The sequence below is a fragment of the Pogona vitticeps genome, chromosome 2 (genome assembly GCF_051106095.1).
Source record: "Pogona vitticeps strain Pit_001003342236 chromosome 2, PviZW2.1, whole genome shotgun sequence".
Taxonomy (NCBI): domain Eukaryota; kingdom Metazoa; phylum Chordata; class Lepidosauria; order Squamata; family Agamidae; genus Pogona; species Pogona vitticeps.
The window spans coordinates 124560556-124579803 of NC_135784.1; the positions used below are offsets into that span (position 1 = coordinate 124560556).

Below are 19248 nucleotides of genomic sequence, written 5' to 3' on the forward strand. Positions count from 1 at the left end.
ACATCCTGGGTGTCAGTGAACTAAAATGGATAGGAATGAGCGAATTCAATTCAGATGATTATCATATCCACTATTGTGGGCAAGGATCCCGTAGGAGAAATGGAGTAGCCCTCATAGTCAACAAAAGAGTGGGGAAAGCTGTATTGGGATACAATCTCAAAAATGATAGAATGATTTCAATACGAATCCAAGACAGAACTTTCAACATCACAGTAATCCAAGTTTATGCACCAACCACTGATGCTGAAAAGGCTGAAATTGACCAGTTCTATGACGACTTACAACACCTTCTAGAACTGACACCAAAGAAAGAGGTTCTTCTCATTATAGGGGATTGGAATGCTAAAGTAGGGAGTCAGGAGATAAAAGAAACAGCAGGTAAGTTTGGCCTTGGAGTTCAGAATGAAGCAGGGCAAAGGCTAATAGAGTTTTGTCAAGAGAACAAGCTGGTCATCACAAACACTCTTTTCCAACAACACAAGAGGCGGCTCTACACATGGAAATCACCAGATGAACAATACTGAAATCAGATTGATTATATTCTCTGCAGCCAAAGATGGAGAAGCTCTATACAGTCAGCAAAAACAAGACCTGGAGCTGATTGTGGCTCTGATCATCAGCTTCTTATACAAGCTTAAATTGAAGAAAGTAGAAAAAACCAATGGGTTAGTCAAGTATAATCTAAACCAAATTCCTTATGAATACACAGTGGAAGTGAAGAACAGATTTAAGGAACTGGATTTGATGGACAGAGTGCCTGAAGAACTGTGGACGGAGGCTCGTAACATTGTACAGGAGGCAGCAACAAAAAACATCCCAAAGAAAAGGAAATGCAAGAAAGCAAAGAGGCTGTCCAACGAGGCCTTACAAATAGCAGAGAAGAGAAGGGAAAGAAAATGCAAAGGAAATAGGAAAAATTACAGAAAATGGAATGCAGACTTCCAAAGAATAGCAAGGAGAGACAAGAAGGCCTTCTTAAATGTAAAGATATAGAGGATAGATATAGTGCAAAGATATAGAGGAAAATAATAGAAAGGGAAAAACCAGAGATCAAGAAAGTTGGAGCTATTAATGGAACATTTTGTGCAAAGATGGACATGATAAAGGACAAAAATGGGAGGGACCTTAAAGAAACAGAAGACACCAAGAAGAGGTGGCAAAAATACACAGAGGAATTATACCACAAAGATCTGGATGTCCTGGACAACCCAACTAGTGTGGTTGCTGAACCTGAGCCAGACATCCTGGAGAGCGAAGTCAAGTGGGCCTTAGAAAGCATGGCTAACAACAAGGCTAGTGGAGGCTATGGGATTCCAGTTTAACTATTTAAAATCTTAAAAGATGATGATGTTAAGGTGCTACACTCAATATCCCAGCAAGTTTGGAAAACTCAGCAGTGGCCAGAGGACTGGAAAAGATTAGTCTGCATCCCAATCCCAAAGAAGGGCAGTACCAAAGAATGCTCCAACTATTGTACAGTACAATTGCACTCATTTCACATGCTAGCAAGGTTATGCTCAAAATCCTACAAGGTAGGCTTCAGCAGTATATGGACTGAGAACTCCCAGAAGTACAAGCTGGATTCCGAAGGGGCAGAGGAACTAGAGACCAAATTGGTTGTTGTGGGTTTTTCGGGCTTTTTGGCTGTGTTTTGAAGGTTGTTCTTCCTGACATTTTGCCAGTCTCTGTGGCCGGCATCTTCAGAGGAGTTCCTACTCCAGTCCTCTGAAGATGCCAGCCACAGAGACTGGTGAAACATCAGGAAGAACAACCTTCAGAACATGGCCAAAAAGACTGCAAAACCTACAACAACCATTAGATCCTGGCCGTGAAAGCCTTCGTGAATACATAGAGACCAAATTGCTAACATGCACTGGATTATGGAGAAAGCCAGAGAGTGCCAGAAAAATATCTACTTCTGCTTCACTGACTATGTAAAGGCCTTTGACTGTGTGGACCACAGCAAACTATGGCAAGTTCTTAAAGAAATGGGAGTATCTGACCACCTTATCTATCTCCTGAGAAATCTGTATGTGGGACAGGAAGCAACAATTAGAACTGGATATGAACAACTGATTGGTTCAAAACTGTGAAAGGAGTACAACAAGGCTGTATATTGTCCCCCATCTTATTTAACGTATATGCAGAATACATCATGTGAAAGGCTGGACTGGAAGAATCTCAAACCGGAATTAAGATTTCCGGAAGAAATATCAACAAACTCAGATATGCAGATGATACCACTCTGATGGCAGAAAGTAAGGAAGAATTAAAGAACCTCTTAATGAAGGTGAAAGAGGAGAGCGCAAAAAATGGTCTGAAGCTCAACATAAAAAAAACTAAGATCATAGCCACTGGTCCCATCACCTCCCGGCAAATAGAAGGGAAAGATACGGAGGCAGTGACAAGTTTTACATTCCTGGGCTCCATGATCACTGCACATGGTGACAGCAGCCACAAAATTAAAAGATGCCTGCTTCTTGGGAAGAAAGCAATGACAAACCTAGACAGCATCTTAAAAAGCAGAGACATAACCTTGCCATCAAAGGTCCGCATAGTCAAAGTTATGGTTTTTCCTGTAGCGATGTATGGAAGTGAGAGCTGGACCATAAAGAAGCCTGACCGCCGAAGAATTGATGCTTTTGAATCGTGGTGCTGGAGGAGACTCTTGAGAGTTCCTTGGACTGCAAGGAGAACAAACCTATCCATTTTGAAGGAAATCAGCCCTGAGTGCTCACTGGAAGGACAGATCCTGAAACTGAGGCTCCAATACTTTGGCCATCTCATGAGAAGAGAAGACTCCCTAGAAAAGACCCTGATGTAGAGAAAATGTGAAGGCAAGAGGAAAAGGGGACAACAGAGGACAAGATGAATGGATAGTGTCACTGAAGCTACCAACATGAATTTGACCCAACTCCGGGAGGCAGTGGAAGACAGGAGGGCCTGGTGTGCTCTGGTCCATAGAGTCATGAAAAGTCGGACACGACTTAACGAGTAAACAACAACTTCCAAGAGAAACTTGAAAAACTGGCTGGCCTGATTTAGGCAGGTCTGAGCAAGGGGGAGGAGGGGAAGAGAAATGATCAATATCAGAGTTGAAACAGCATCCAAAAATAATTCAAGGGGGGGGCACCGGACCAGAGCAATGGACTTCAGTGGACAGAAAATGGACTCTGTAAGAAGAAAAAAAGAAAAAGACCAACAAGTAGACAAAATATAGACCTCTAGGTACTTTGGGAGCCCCTGCCCAAAATTTCCTAGGAAGCTAATCTTCCAGATCACAGCAAATGAAACTATAGCAGTAAACAAAAATGTGTCAACTCGAGGCAGTGGATATACAGACTGGGAAGTTCTCAGCGTGGAGCCCATTTTCAATGAAGAAGGAAAAAGAAAGGAAGATTGCAGAGCAACAGCCAGACGGAAACCCCTCTCTCTTTCTCCCTCTGTTCAGCGCAGGGCTATGCCTAACACTCTTCAACAGTCGGGCTGAAGAAACCGGTTGTGGCCAAACTCTGCTCCCTGCCTCCTCTTCCTCAGCCTCAAAGGCTGGGCCCACCCTCATCAGGAAGTGAACGTAAACGCTCCGAGCCCAACCCAAACGGCCAAGACTTAAATGCAAGCTCTGCCGAATAAATGCATGCAGGCCACGCCAGACAGAGCCAGGGGAGTCAGATAATGGCCATGGCTCAGCTCTGACCGATGTCTGCTTTTCAATATCATTGCTGGCAGTGAGCCAACATGGCTGCCCCTACCAGCTCCCTCCACAGGACGACTAATCCACAGCTTTGCTCTCCCATCCTTGGAATTGGGAGTCTGTGTCAGCAAGCCAGCTGCATGTTCAAGGGAGAGCCCTCCGTGACCTCTAAACATTTTGTCTACAGATGCGCTTGTGCCTTTTAGGGGGCGGGGGACACGTTTCCAAATGCTACCTCAGGTTCAGAAGCAGAAGAGTCACTATCCTTTCCCCCTCCACCACCAACCCAGATTAAATCCTCCCAGTTCCTGTTTCCTCAGCAGACAAGAGTATCTCGGAACAACAGGAAGCAAAGGAGAGAGGGCATCCCTCCCTTCAGTCAACCGGAGCTCCCGCAACAGAACTGCCAAAGCAACATGAACAGCTAGCAGAGAGACCCATTCCCGGCTGATCAATCCTGTCAGGCACCTGCTGGCAGAGCTGCCTGAGCAGCTGGGATTCCCCCTCGCTGCTACTGCTGCCACCATCTCCTGTCATTCCCACCCCACCCGATGTCAGAAGAGTTAGAACCATTCAGCCATGGGACTGGAAATCAGAAACCCCCCAACAGCGGCCCACTTCTAGAGTGAGAGAGGGAGTGAAGGAATGTGTGTCTGCATGAGGGTATACTGTTCAGACATGTGTGCTTGCATGAGGGTATACTGTTCTGCCACTCTCTAAATGAATCTGGCAAAAATGGAGGGAGCTCTGGTTAATCTGCCACCTTGCACTGCAGGTGGTTCCTCCAGGGAAGGCAGATCAGCCGGTAGATTTCAAACCTTCACTATGAAACTCTTCTTTGTTAAACTCTTATACCTCTGTCAAAGAGGCATCTCCTTCTTTTTCTCTGAAACACAGCTGCCTCCCTTCACAGCTCTTCTTATCATCTGCTATCTTGTAAATGTGTGTGTGTGTGTGTGTGTGTATACTTATATATATATATATATATATATATATATATATATATATATATATATATATATATATATATATATATATAATAATCATATATATACAAGTATACACACACACAATATATATATAAGTATTTATATTTATAAAAACATATACAGTGGTGCTCCGCATAGCGACGATAATCCATTCCAGAAAAATTGTCGCTATCCGGATTCGTCGCTATGTGAAATAAAAAAGCCCATAGGAATGCATTAAAACGCGTTTAATGCGTTCCTATGGGCTTAAAAACTCACCTTATTCGAAAATCCTCCATAGGGGCAGCCATTTTCGGTGCCTCTAAAGCGAGGCAACACAGTGGGCGGCCATTTTGGAACTGCCGATCAGCTGTGCAAAAATGGGACTTCCCCCCATCATCCCGAAGCCCTGACGATCAGCTGGGTGAAAATGCCGGCTGGGGCTTTGGGAGGACCGCGGGGGAACGGTCCTCCCAAAGCCCCAGCCAGCATTTTCGCCCAGCTGATCAGTGGGGCTTCGGGATGATGAGGGGAAGCGCTTCCCCGCAATCATCCCGAAGCCCCATCGATCAGCTGGGTGAAAATGGGGCATTTTTCCCTATAGGGAACATCGCAATGCAATCGCAAAATCTTCATCACTATGCAGATTCGTCGTTAAACGGGGCACCCGTTAAGCGAGGCACCACTGTATACCACCAACATCAACTCCTGCCAGCATTTGCCATCCCACTCCATCTTCAGTAGCAGTGCCCCCTACAATCCACGCAGGTAAGTTAGAAAAAAGGGCAGAGGTAAGAAAAGGAAAAGGCCTCTCCTTCAATCTGCTAACGTAGAGGCATCCAAAGGAGGGGCATGCAGTGAGGCCTCTCTGCTAGGAGCAACAGGAGCAGTAAAGCAAAACAAGATAAACAAAACCCACCCCGTTCTTGCCAAGCACATTATATTCTCTTGTTTTAGACTTCCTAGCCCCACTGGGAACTAACAGAGTGATATTTAAGTTAAAGGAACGTGAATTCTTGAGGAATTGTGTTGAGGAAAGCTGATGTGAGTAGAAAAGGTCTCATCGTTTTTAAGTACAGACAGCATTAATTTCTCATATCTTTATGAGAATTCCAGCACACCTGACAACAGAGGTAATCTAATCAGCCCTGTATCACTATCCACTGCAGCTCCCAAGAATATCAGTATTTGGATCCCTTACTGCTTCAAGGGAATTTACAGCAGATATTTCTCTCCTAACAGGTATCCTAAACCCTGGGAAAAAAGGCTATTCCTGAGGTGGCTTGAGCCACACCCCAGCCTTTCCCACCCACAAAGAGATGACAGAAGGGGTTCTCACGGGGTGGCTGGGATATTAGCTTGTAAATGCCCCACCCGATAGCTGCAGCGCCACATGGGACACTCCTACTATTAAATAGAAAGAGACAGAGAGGTAGGCAAGAAGGACAGGAATTTACCAGTAATCCCTAAAATGTTCACCTGTTTCCCTTTGAGCAGGAAAGCACTGGGAAACATCATACCCACAGGTGCATCAATAGAAGCAGATCATTTTAGATTTGCTTCTTCCTTGTTTACAGCAGAGATCCCAGACTGTCTTGAGAAAAGACAACATCCACAAGAGAAGTATACTTTCTGCTAGTAACTCTGAGCACATGCCAAGAATAACCAAGTCTCTTCCTTTTACAGAAACCCCTACAATGGCTACAACCTGGGGATTAGACCCAGCACAGCAGTGCCTTGAAGAATGCACACCCAGGCACACCTAACCAGGAAATATGGCATCCATTTCAGACAACCACATTCCCAATCTTTCATAATGTAAAGTACTAGTTTAGTGGACCATTCTACTGGGCTTGAGGACAAAGCCTCAAACACAGCATGGCAGTAAACATCAGCCAACATCAACAGGTGGACAAAAGGAGTCCACTCACTAAGTCGCTTCATTCTGCTCAATACAAAAAGGCTCAAGGCCTCCAACAAGTACAGTCCTTCCCATTTCAAAGCTGTTGTCATAGAGAAAAACTGTGCATGGTGAATATAGCAATCTTCTTTAAAATTCTCAAAGCAAATGGTCCTTCAGCTTGAGTGACCCAATGGGGTAGGCAATGTGGAGTCCTCTGGATGTTCTAGACTACAGTTCCCTTAGTTCTTGCCCCCTGGCCATGTTGGGTGGAATTTATAGGAAATGTACTACCAAACATTCAGAGAGCACTAGAGTGCTTACCTTGGACATATTCCCTGGGCAACTCCGTATACTACAACTGCAGTGATTCTCACAAGTAGTTCATGAGGCTCCCATTTACATTACCGGTTTCAGATGACAACTCAGAAAACAACTCATCCCCTTTCCCTTCCCACATCCTATAAAAAAATCATACATAGGTAGGACCTACTTCAAAAGAGCAACACAACACAATATCACCTCCAGGAACACAGCCTGCTTGCAGACTTACCAGCCTGATTGGTTTGTGGTGCAGGTCAGCCTCCCTCACGGGCTTCTCTTGGAAGGTGGGCACCAGGCCACGGTGGGCAAGAAGTTGCAGCAAGGCAGCATTATCCTTGGGCGAAGGGGCACCATCGGGGCCTGAGGGCAGAGCGTGGCGCCAGGCACGGCAGTAGATATCCGATGAGATCAACAGGCGAATGAGAGGAGGCTTCATATGCTCCTGTTCATACTGGTCAGTATAGAAAGGCTCACGCAGTTCAGCAGGGACATGTTCTGTAAAAGGGAGAGAAACACACACTATTTCTTGTCCCCATTCAGCTTCCCTAAAATCACACCCATCAGTATCCTGTGTACTGCAAATGCCTCCACCTCCTTTCTGCCTCTAGCTCTGTCCCAAGTCAGTGGCCAGAATACTGGATGCAAGAAGCTCAAAATGAGATCCCCATTCAGCCAAGAAATTCAGAAGGAAGCCTAGGGAAAGATACCAGTCTAACCTTATTCTACATGACTGCTGAGAATAAAATCAGGGTGCACTGTTTTATGTACAGTGCACCCCAACCTCCCTTGAAGGAGAATGGAGAACATGTACCAAGAAGAGAGGGGAAAATCATGTACCAAGAAGGGAAGTGCTGCAGATAGAAGAGAAGAATCTTTCCTCACCAGATCCCTTCAGTGTGTATTCCTGCATCCCACAGACCTGGCTCTTGGACTACAGAGGGGAAGCGTTGCACAGATGGAGACTTGCTCCAACCCACCTACATAAGACAAAGAGGATTGTGCCCAGCCTTCAGTCCAGCATAGCGGGAAGCCTTAATGGTAATTCAAGGTTGATTGGTCTCATCTCTCCTCTCAACTTGGGTGAACAGGAATCAGGCAAGGCAAGCACGAGAGATATCAGGCCCTCCTCTAAACTGGAGTGGATCAGGACCAATGGCAGCAACCAGTACCTCTGGGAAGCAATGAGGATCCAAGTGTTGCAGAAGGACCCATCAGGGCTGATGTTTAGTCCCCGGTGTCCATTCGGTCCCTTTCACTCATGGGCAATATTCACAAACAAACATTCTGCCCTGCCTGATCTGATGTTTTAGGGGGGAAAGGCCCATACATGGTATGGGAAACAAGAACACACCAAACAAATCCACTGCCTGTTTGTTGCTCTTCCACTATTAGCCTATCTAAGAGCTCACCATCTGCTTGGAAAAAGAGCAAAGACTTGTTAGCCCAGACTAGGCCTCTTTTCCCAGGCCTCTTTCCCATAAAGAGGGATACAGCATGGCTCCACCAGATGAGAAAAACCAATCCTGATTGCCCAGGCAGGCTTTTGCAACATCACCAGCCAATATCTTAGACCAGACAGAGAATGCAGGGACTGATTCCTACTTGCTTGCACATCATAAAGGTACACCGACATGAACCCACTGGCACAGCATGCTCCTATACGTGTAATATGGCAATAGCCTTGATTTAGAAATGAGGGTTCCCCCCCCCAACTTTCTCCATCTTAGCTATTGAAGCTCTGCCATACTCTTCATAATTCACCTACAGCAAGAGAGAAAGGCAAGCAAGAACATGATTGAGAAATTACTGAAGCCAACCCCTCTCAACTGTGGGGCAGAGACAAATGGAGAAGGATAAAGACAACGCTTCATAAGGACAGTCTCAGTGGTTCATTAAGTGTGGGTGGGGGCACATGCTGTACAAAGAAGCCCCTCCCCTCCAAAGCACACCATAAGCAGTCCATTTAGGAGCACATAGTGCCAGAATTAGCATCTGGCAGTAAGAACAAGAACTTAATTATCCGTGCTGGATGCACGATTAACATCAACAGACTTTAGACTTCGGATGGAAACCTGTCTCTCTTTCAAGAGCCAGTGAAGAACAGGAGCGACATTCAACTCCTTTGTCTAATCTCAGGTTTGTAAGAATTATGTCAGTTATTTTAAAAATCGAGATTCCTAGATTTCTCTGCTTACTCTGAAGAAAGAATGGGCTTTTGTGAGAGTTTGGCTTCTCATAATTTCAAGAATAAGTGGCAAAAGCACAGACTTCCTTTTGCTTCTTTAGGTAAAGGTAAAGGTTCCCCTTGACGTTTAGTCCAGTCATGTCGGACTCTAGGGGGCGGTGCTCATCCCCGTTTCCAAACCTTAGAGCCAGCATTTGTCCGAATAGTTTCCGAGGTCACATGGTCAGTGCAACTAGACATGGAATGTCGTTACCTTCTCACCATGGTGGTACCTATTTATCTACTTGCATTTGCATGCTTTTGAACTGCTAGGTTGGCAGGAACTGGGACAAGCGACAGGCGCTCACTCCGTCGCATGGATTCAATCTTATGGCTGCTGGTCTTCTGACCCTGCAGCACAGAGGCTTCTGTGGTTTAGCCCGCAGCACCACCACGTCCTAATTTTGCTTTAGGGAACGTCAAAACTCAGTTCCCTCCACTTGATCTCTGAAACCCTGGATTATAAATGCAGGTACAGAAAAAGGAAGACCCACTGGCCCCCCCCATCTTTCTCTCTCTCACACACACAGCCAATATGTGCTTATATGCACCCACTCTGCCAGCTATTTCCTCAACAGGGGAGGCCACGAGACTCAAGATTGACGTGTCAGCTCCTGCCAGTGAGTTAGCTGGGAGGGAGGGAGGATGTGTGAAGGGAACAGGTGGAACAGCTTTGCCAGCTGATTCAGCATCACCTGATCAAAACCACAACTGCACGAGACCAGACTTGTGGCTATAGTCCCAGCTCCTTCCCGCCCTATGGCTCAGAGCCTGACAAACAGATCTTTCCACCCAACCTGGCACAGAGCCCATTACACCCACCTTCTCAGGTCTGCAGGGTATTTAATTCTGGAAACAGATTTGGCTGGGGGGAGAGGGGGGCAGGGAGGCAAAGTCTCTAGAAAGGCATGGCTAGGTTACAAACATAGTAGCTTCCATGCTATCTCAACTATGGCCTCAGTTAGGTACTGTAAGGGAAGTATGGGCAGAGCAGGCAGCAACTTGGGGTACGTGGAGATTGGGACCAGAGGCCTAGATGGCAGGCAGACTGTTCTGTACAGTGAGCAACTCCAATTAAGACAATGTAATAATCAGCTCAAAAGATGTTCCAAAACTTTTAATTTTCTGTTAAGAAGAATTTGCTAGCACTGGAGCAACGGCAAGCAAAAAGCCCAGTATATTCTAGGGTCTGCCACAATCCTACCCTTGCTGTCTGCCATTATACAGTGGGGTCTTCACTTGAGAACTTAATCCGTATTGGAAGGCGGTTCTCAAGTCCACTGTACCAACCCCTTTCTCTCCTGGAGGGAGAGAGAGAGAGAGAGAGAGAGAGAGAGAGAGAGAGAGAGAGAGAGAGAGAGAGAGAGAGAGAGAGAGAGAGAGAGAGAGCCTCGTTTCCTGAAGTCCCAACAAGATCCACATCCAAGCCTGAGGAGATTAGCTCAGGACAAAACTGGACTGTGCTCTACTGGAAGATAACTGGGTGATATGCAGGAGACAGGCGAGGGTTTCTGATTCCCTCTTTTTTTAACCATACAAGTGGACCCTTGACTTACAGACGGCTTGACTTACAGACTTTTTGAGTTACAGACTTCTCTGGCTGCAAAATTTAGGTTTGACTTGCAGACTGAGATTTGACTTACAGACCAGAAAAAAACCAAAATGGAACAAAAACGGCCTGTTACGGGATTAATCGGTTTTCAATGCACTGTAGGTCAATGGAGACTTGACCTACAGACTTTTTGACTTGAGAACCGCCTTCCAATACGGATTAAGTTCTCAAGTCAAGACCCCACTGTAGTAACAAAAAAGTGATGTTTTCCCCTTAAATGGTACTGCTCAAATAGAGAAACCTTAAGAGGAAAATCAGGAATGGATTTGCATGTGAAAAGCTACACATTCCCTTCGGGTACTGAAACAAATTCCTGAGTTAAGCACATGCTCAAGACCACCTTGCTCCCCAATTTATCTCCATTGTCTCTCCCCTTGTCACTATTTAGTACCTGGTGGATCTCAGGATTTCTAGTAAGAGAAATAGAGATCTATCAAGCCTGAAGCCTGTCCTCTCTTGACTCAGAGCTAATCCTGTCATCAAGCCATGCTAGGTAAGCCAAACAGGAAAGCTCTTGGTATGGTTCTGCTGCCAATACTTTGCCCTGAACCCAGCCTATGACCCTTTTGTACTAACACAGGCAAAAGGAAGTAACCCTTTTCCTGAAGTCCAGGAACTCCCAACAAGATCCACATCCTGGGGCTGGAAGCGCAGCTGCTCTTGGTGGAGAAGGCCTCCCAGCAGATAACTTCTGTCTCAGCTTGGACTCACAAGAGAAAAACATTTGCTTCTATCTTGGGGTGGGGGGCAGCTTCTTTAAATGCAACAGGGATAGCTTCAGGGTGAATGATCTTTAAAAATAATTTACAATTTAAAAATTTAGAATTTAAACCTTACAATTTAAATTAAACTGATGTGTTTTTTAAAATTTAAATAATCAAAAATTAAATTCTTTAAATTCAAATTGAAAAAAATTAAAAATCAAACCCACCCTGGATTAGCTGCCTTCTGATCATGTCCAAATTTCCCATAAAAGGGGGATCCCTCTAATGGCCACTTGTATCCAACGGCAGACATCATAAACCAGAGAAACAGGTAAAAGGAAGGACAGATGAGGTGGACAAGTTCCAAAGGGAGCTTTGATTCCTCCCTTATGTTTAACACAGGGAGGATAAAAATCAGTGATTTATTTAAAATCAAATTGATTTAAATCAAAATTTCAATAAGGATTTAAATTTTAAAAATCTATTTTTATTTAAACCATCAATATTTGCATTTTTAAAAAACTGTTATTTAAACTAAAGGCACCCTGCATTTAACTAACATAGATTAGCTGCAATGCAGAGTAAACTATGATGAAAGGTTCCTTCCATCCGGAGGCCCAATATGACATGTTTATATGAAGTTGTACTCCTTCTTTTGCTATGTCTGTTTAATATTATCCACAGCTAAGGGAGGGAGGAAACAATTAGAGCCTTATTATGCAGCAGGGACCAACAGCCAAATTCCCAGTTATGAAGAAATTCAAAATGATAGCAACCTACTCCATATACAAAACTAACTTTTCTGTTTCTTTATTAAGTGGAATAGGGAAGATTTGTCAGTGGAATAGGGAAAAGTGTCTTGAATGCAGATGGAGGAAGGATACTGGTAAGTGAAATATTACACACTCTAAAACAAGGCCCCGCACCAGGCATCCATGATCTTTCAGGCCTGTGTCCCTTTACCAAAAGATAAGGTAAGCACAAAGCAGAAACACTTCAGAACAAAAGTTAGACAGAGGCTACCTGCCACTGATGCTACCCAAAATACTTCAAGCATGACCCCTTAACTTTAACAAAATACTGCCATGGTTTTGCACTTCACAGTTCACAAAGGGACTACTTTGAAAGGACTCACCAGCTTCGGGGCCAAAGCAGATACTGTATGATCATTGTTGCATACTTTTGACTTGACCGCCTCATTTGAAAACAATGACATGGCGCAAAGCATGGTGACAGGGTGAAAAGCAGGGGCATTAACCCTGGAGTCCCAGTCACACTACCACCAGAACCAGTCCCTCTTTGAGTCTGTTATGTGCCCATGGAAGAAACCACTGTGATGGACTGATCAGAGGGTTAGACTGGAAACCTGGGACACCTACGTTCCTGTTCCCACTGAAGGCTGAAACTCAATGAGCAACTTTGGGCCGGTCACTCTATTTCAGCCTGACTAGAAGACGACAAAGAGTCCTGTACACCACTTCGAGGAATGGTATTGGTGGTTGGGCTATAAATGTAACAAAATGTGTAGCATGCCCACTTTTGCTTTTACATCCATACCCTGTTGCAGACAGCAGATGTGAACAGGGTCTGATTCCAGTTGGGACTATGGCAGGAAAAGGGTTAAAGCACTTCCCACATGCTGGAGTCACACTCCCACTTGCCTCCTTACCTTAAAGTTCTTTTCAAAAGTCAGCAACTCACAGCCAAGCCACAAGGTGAGTATCCTGTCTACTTTGGCCCTCACCTGCCGTCATTAAGATGTTAATGTGACACCCAGTGTGGTGCATAGGAAGGAGTCGGCTCAAGTACTACAACCAGGAGTGACTCCACCACATAGGCCACTGACGTCTTAAAAGATCTATGCAATAGAGGATGCGGGAGGGAGGGGGTAAAAGCTCTCTCACCAATAAGGTCCACAACAATTACCCTCCCTTGTGCCCATCCAGAAGATGTTGGCCTCAAAACCCTGTGCATGCAGCAAGGATGATGCCGTCCAGCATCCCGATACGGTAGGCAACTAGAGTTGCACCTACAACCACTGACCCAAAGGATACGAGGGAAGGAAACGTCCCTGAGACAAAAGGGGATCCTTTTTGTCTCAGGGTAATCCCACAAGTACAGTATGAGCGGATTCAGGTCCTGCAGCTTTTAAGAGAAATGCAGCTGAAAACTTAATAAAATGGAATCTTGCTGATCTTTTTAAAACCAGCACCACCACAGGAGGGACACGCCATGGTGCCAAGAGGACGTCTTTCAACTGACAACCTCAGCATGTTTCGGAGAGAAGTGGAAACTCCCAGGCCTGGGAAAAGAAGCTACCATTTACTTCTAACACGTAACTTCTGCTCACCTGAAATCATCCCCCAGGCAAACACTGCTTTCCAAAAGCTACAAACTGAATTCAAAGAGGTATTTTAAAGGATGAGTGACAACCGATTCATTTAAACATGGGGTACAATACAGGACACCTTTGACCAACCCAGGCAATATTTAAAGAGTCTTGCTTACATGGTAATCTGCACTTGTGATCATGAGAAACTGGCATGGACAAACACAGGCTGGTAAGAGTACAGAAACAGGCTTCGAAAGGATTTTTGGGGTGGGGGGAGCAGAACAACACAGGCTGAGTCCAGGCCCAATCTATAAGAAACTACAGTAGTGAAAATGGTAGGGAAGAAATTGGGGGGGGGGGCTGTATTTCAGACACATGCAATTTGAAACCCCTAGTAGGAAAAGAAGTTGGGGAGGGAAGGGGATTTGAAGCTTGGAAACCATGATCAGAAAAAGGGCAAAGCACTTCTTTTCCCCACTGTTTGCTTGCTCTCACTGTCTCAGTGAGAAGCTTCTTTTTCCAGTCTAAAAATACTGCTGGGCTACCATTCTAAAAATCTTGCTGGGCTACCATCACCGTAAGTTAACACACCATCTGGGTCTAAGTTTGCAAAGACAATTGTGGTTCAAATACCTTGAGCACTTCCTAATCCGTGTTAAGTCATGATTTAAGCACGAGGATATGCCCTGAAGAGCTGGATGGTAATTGAGGCACATGTTAACAGTTTATTGGGACATAGAAAGAGGTAGCATTTGCCAGAGGTGTTCAAGCCAGAAGGAGCTGGTCGAGAGCTTCAAGACTCTGCTGGTGGCTTTTTCCCCCCAGCTTTAAGACTTTACTCTTCCATCCTCCAGGATAATGGCTAGATAGGAGATGAGCCTCAGAATATTCCTCCAGGTTCCTGGCCACAAAGCAGATCTCTGCCTCACTGCAGATCATCCATAAGCCTTAGCTTGCCTTTTCTGCTGCAGCCTGAAACTACAAGGGTTTATGCAAGGCCACATGATAAAAGCATCCCAGAAACTATGTAGAAGCCAGAGGGGTGAAGGCAAAACTTAACTAGTACAGGGCCCCACCCCTAGACAACAGGTCCAGGCGTGCAACAGAGCAAGCCTTAGAGATTAAGTGCCGTGGTCTGAAATGACATTGGCTGTATAATACATTTTTTCCCATTACCATTCAGGCTTACTACCGGAACCCCACTTCCCAGACACATACCGTTTCAAGTAAAGCAGCGTGCAGGGAATGCTCAGATCTCCAGATGTTTTGGACATCAACTACCAGAAGCACCAGCCAACACAGTCAATGGAAAGGAACTGTGTAAGAGGACGCCCCAAACAATCAAAAGGCTGTAGGTTTGCCCACACCTGCTTTCAAGCACTCCTCCTAGCAGGAGCCCTGGTGAGAAGCCATTGATTGTCACATGGACACCTCCCGTTCAACAGCAAGTGGTACAGTATTTCTTGAAGGATAAGCTTGAAAAAGAAGAAACTTAGATACCCAGAACACAGCACTGTAAGCCCGGGGAAACTCGCCAAGAAAGGAAGAAATAGAATATCCTGTCTTAAAGAAGCCCAACCACCAAAATGGCTGAGGAAGAAGTGGGGACTCTCATCCTAGATCAATAGGTGACCGGACTGTTTGGTCAACATAGAAGGAAGGCAGGTAGCTCAAACAAATTAAGGGAAAGGATGTCATTCCCACCCCCCACCCCAGTAACCAACAGAACTGTTAGATATGTAGATAGCTCAGTGGTTTAGGTCTCTGGCTACAGAGCCAGAGGTTGGGAATTTGATTTCCCTCCTTGTACCTCCTTGACAGGGATGGGGGAGGGGGGCTGATGATCCATAGGGTTCCTTCCAGCTGTGCAGTTTGATGATGATGATATTACAAAGGTAGGCTATGATGAGGTAAAATCAGTTGTATTGCTTCACACTGGATATGGGGGGCCACATCTTTTAATGCTCCCCCATGTCATACAACCCTACAAGCAGAGAATAAGTATAGTAGAAGCCAAAACCCCACAGCATCATCTATTTATTTGAACTTGGGGAAGCATTCAAATGAGTTTTAAACGAGTGTGCAATCTTGTAACCAAACTAGATATGATGCCAATGGAGGGTTCCCCCCCCCCCCAGTGCAAACGCTACCTTCTGACAAGGGATTTTCCTCAGTAGAACACAGCAGGGTTAATTTTCCCCTCCAATAAATTATCCTATATGGGGTATTTCAGCTGGTTTTACATTCACAGTTGACAGGCTGTGGAGATGGGGCCAATTCTCATAAGGTTCCCACAAGGGTTGTGTTCTGAAGTGAACTGCTTGCTGGTCACACCAAAGCGGAATACAGTAGAGTGTTTATGTGTAAACATAGAGTGATAACTCAGAAATAATATTTAAATATCAAATACGGGCTATATGGATATTGGAGATAATTCACCTGCTTGAAGATCACTGGAACCCCTGCTGAGACTAGATTGCAAATTTCACAGGCATTAGATTAGGCATCCTTCAGTCTCGAGAGACTATGGTAATGTGCTCTGCATGGAGGACTTGGAACAGCATCTAATGTGGCTGAGAAGGCCAATACGAGAGTGACAATCCCTTCCACACTGAAGACAAATGCAGTCTGTCACCTGTCCAGCTCCCTGATTGTGCTGGTTTCCAGACTGCCTCGGCCTGCTGGACAAGTGTCTCTTCAAATTGGGAGAGGCCGTGATGCAATGCCTGCCTCCAGGCTGAACGCTCAGATGTCAGGGTTTCCCATCTGTTGAGGTCTATTCCTAAGGCCTTCAGATCCCGCATGCAGATATCTTTCTATCACAGCTGTGGTCTCCCTCTGGGGTGATTTCCCTGCACTAATTCTCCATACAGGAAATCTTTTGGAATCTGGCCATCAGTCATTCTCACGACATGCCCAAGCCAATGTAGACGTTGGTGTTTCAGTAATGTATACATGCTAAAAGTTCACAGACATTAGGCCCGGACAAATACAGATTAAGGTACTTGGTATACTACAGCAGACAACAGAGAGCGGCATGATTCTCTTAGACTAGGAGGTTTGATTCCAGCTAGGAAACTGTTTTGAAAAATCACATGTGGGAGTCTTAGCCAAGCAGCTGGATTAGAGCGAAAAACAAGCAGTCATCTCCCCCTCCCTCTTGGAACTCCAAGGTCACCCCTCAGGCTCTCTGGTAGGGCCACCGCCAAGCCAAGAGGGCTATTATGCAGCGGCAACAAGCTGCTTAAGGGGGCAGCTTCACGGAGCGCAAAGAAGTGCCAGCTGCAAGAGCCTGTCAGAAGTTCTTTTGCAGCATAAAAACAAAGGAGTGCCCTGATCCATAAGAAATCAAGACGAGCCCGAAAGTCCACCTAATCCAACATCCTATTTACAACAGAGGTGAAGCAAGTGCCAATAGAAAGATGACAGAAAAAGACACAAGAGCAGAAGCACTGTCCTGTGGTTCTTTACCATAAACGAGCATTCAGAGATATGCTGGCAGCTGTTAATTCCTGACTTGCCATAGATTTGTCTCATCCCATTTTAAAACCATTGAAGTTGGTGGGCCTCAGCTTGTTTTGTGATAGCTAATGCTATTGTTTTAACCATATGCTTGTGAAGAAATACTTCCTTTTTCTCTGTTCTGCAATTCAACTTAAAATGGATAACACTTTGCATAGGTATCCTTCATTCTGGAGAGACTATGGTAATGTGCTCTGAATGGAGGACTTGGAATAGCAAGTGTCCTCTCCTCTCCACAAAGCCTCGGTAAAATAATATGGAGGATAGGCTGTTACCCAAGCAGCAAATCCCCCCTCTCCATGTCGCTGAAATAGTCCAATGGAAAGGCAAGAGCCAATACAACTGGTTCCAGCGATGTCGCAGGAGTTGCCAGAATGACGCGAACTGCCTCTGGGACTCTGGCTTCGGATTTTGCCTCAAGGTTGACTATGGGGGGGGGGGATTCCTCCCCATTCATTTTCTCCACCAAGTGCATAATATTATAACCTCTACCCTTGGCTTGCCTCCTTATTTGCTTCTTTTCTACGCTAAAAGCCTACAATATTTAACCTTTTTTTCCAGCTGCCTTTCTGAGCACAACAGGATGAAAATTATACTGATTTCTCAACTGAACCCTACATGAAAAGGAAAAAAAAATCCATGAGCTCCACAGCTGGAGTGGCAATCCACAGGGAGTTGTTTTGGGCTGTAATGCCCACACTGTTACCACTGTCTAGAGTGGGTGGGGCTGCTGACCTTAGGTTTCACCCTTTGCTGGACAAGATCACAACCTTTTGACTAACACCGTAAGTCTGGAAATCTCCTTTGGCATCCACGTCTAATTTCTAAATCCAGCTTGTAAAAATGGAGGACAAAATGTATGCGCACACAGCCATGATCATTGGGCCAGGCGTAATTTTAGAGTATATATTTTAATTGTATTTTAATTGTTTTATCTTTTTTAATTGTATTTTAATTGTTGTAAGCCGCCCAGAGACCTTCGGGTAGTGTGGGCGGAATAAAAGTTAAATAAATAGATAAATAAATAAATTTGGACTAATTTTTGAAAATATAATTCAGGTTGGCAAAAGCAGAGCCCTAAAGAGCTCTATAACACATGCCAGCCACCAGCACTCTATTAGCCAACACAGGACTCCTCAGCCCACAGGATCCTCATGATGTGATGGTCCACATCAGCAACCAATATTAGAGATGAGCAGATTTGTAGTTTTTGAACTACACGTCCTAGAATTCTCCAAGCAGCATAGCAGATATGCATCCCAGTATGCCCTGGATAGAACTGAGTACCTGTGTGAGGCAGAACAACTAAGGGCTCTATAATGTTATTAACCTACATATTGAATTTAGTAGCTGCATGGGATCTTCCACAAAACATGCAGCTGTAAACTACTATCAGGTCCACAGCCTGTAAAAGTTATTTCTGTAAAGTACCAGACTCCTAGCCCACAAGGCTATGTTGGGTGAGGTTTCTGGGAGCTATAGTTTAAAAAAGAAAGAAAGGTCGCCAGGACCACTCTAGCCATCAGCCACTCCTGGCACCAGCTTAGTCAGGCTACAATAGCAAGCACTCCACCAAGGATTTAATTCATGGCACTCTGGTCATTCCCACCAATGCTGACATCAAATGATGCATCCAGTACTTGATTCCTTGGATGACAATGCCTTCATGATCAACAGGAGGACTCACACAGCATTACAGATACTTGAGGCATAACATTTTGGTTGGTTTTTTTTCCTGGATTCCTTTCCCATAACAAAGTTAATCTACTTAATGCTCACATTGCTTCAGTTTCCTGAACAACAACAAAAAAGGTAATGATTGCTAGATAATTTGATCAAACACACATGAAGGAAAAGAAACCAGTTAAGCAAAGACCTAGTTAAATATTTGTATGCAGTGCCTAACAAAGTACACCCTCCAATGCTGGCAAAACTAGAAGCAGAAAAAAACATGATCATCCCATAGAA

General features: G+C 44.9%; 1 protein-coding gene across 7 annotated transcripts in view; it reads right to left on the reverse strand.

Annotated features, from left to right (window-relative positions):
- The window catches only part of CAMSAP3 (calmodulin regulated spectrin associated protein family member 3), a 50224-nt gene that overhangs the window by 25415 nt on the left and 5561 nt on the right, over positions 1-19248 (reverse strand). For all 7 annotated transcript variants that reach the window (XM_020796307.3, XM_078385879.1, XM_020796311.3 and 4 more), the window contains exon 2: positions 7116-7381. In XM_020796307.3, the coding sequence (XP_020651966.3) occupies positions 7116-7381 (266 nt within the window). The remainder of the gene's footprint in view (positions 1-7115; positions 7382-19248) is intronic.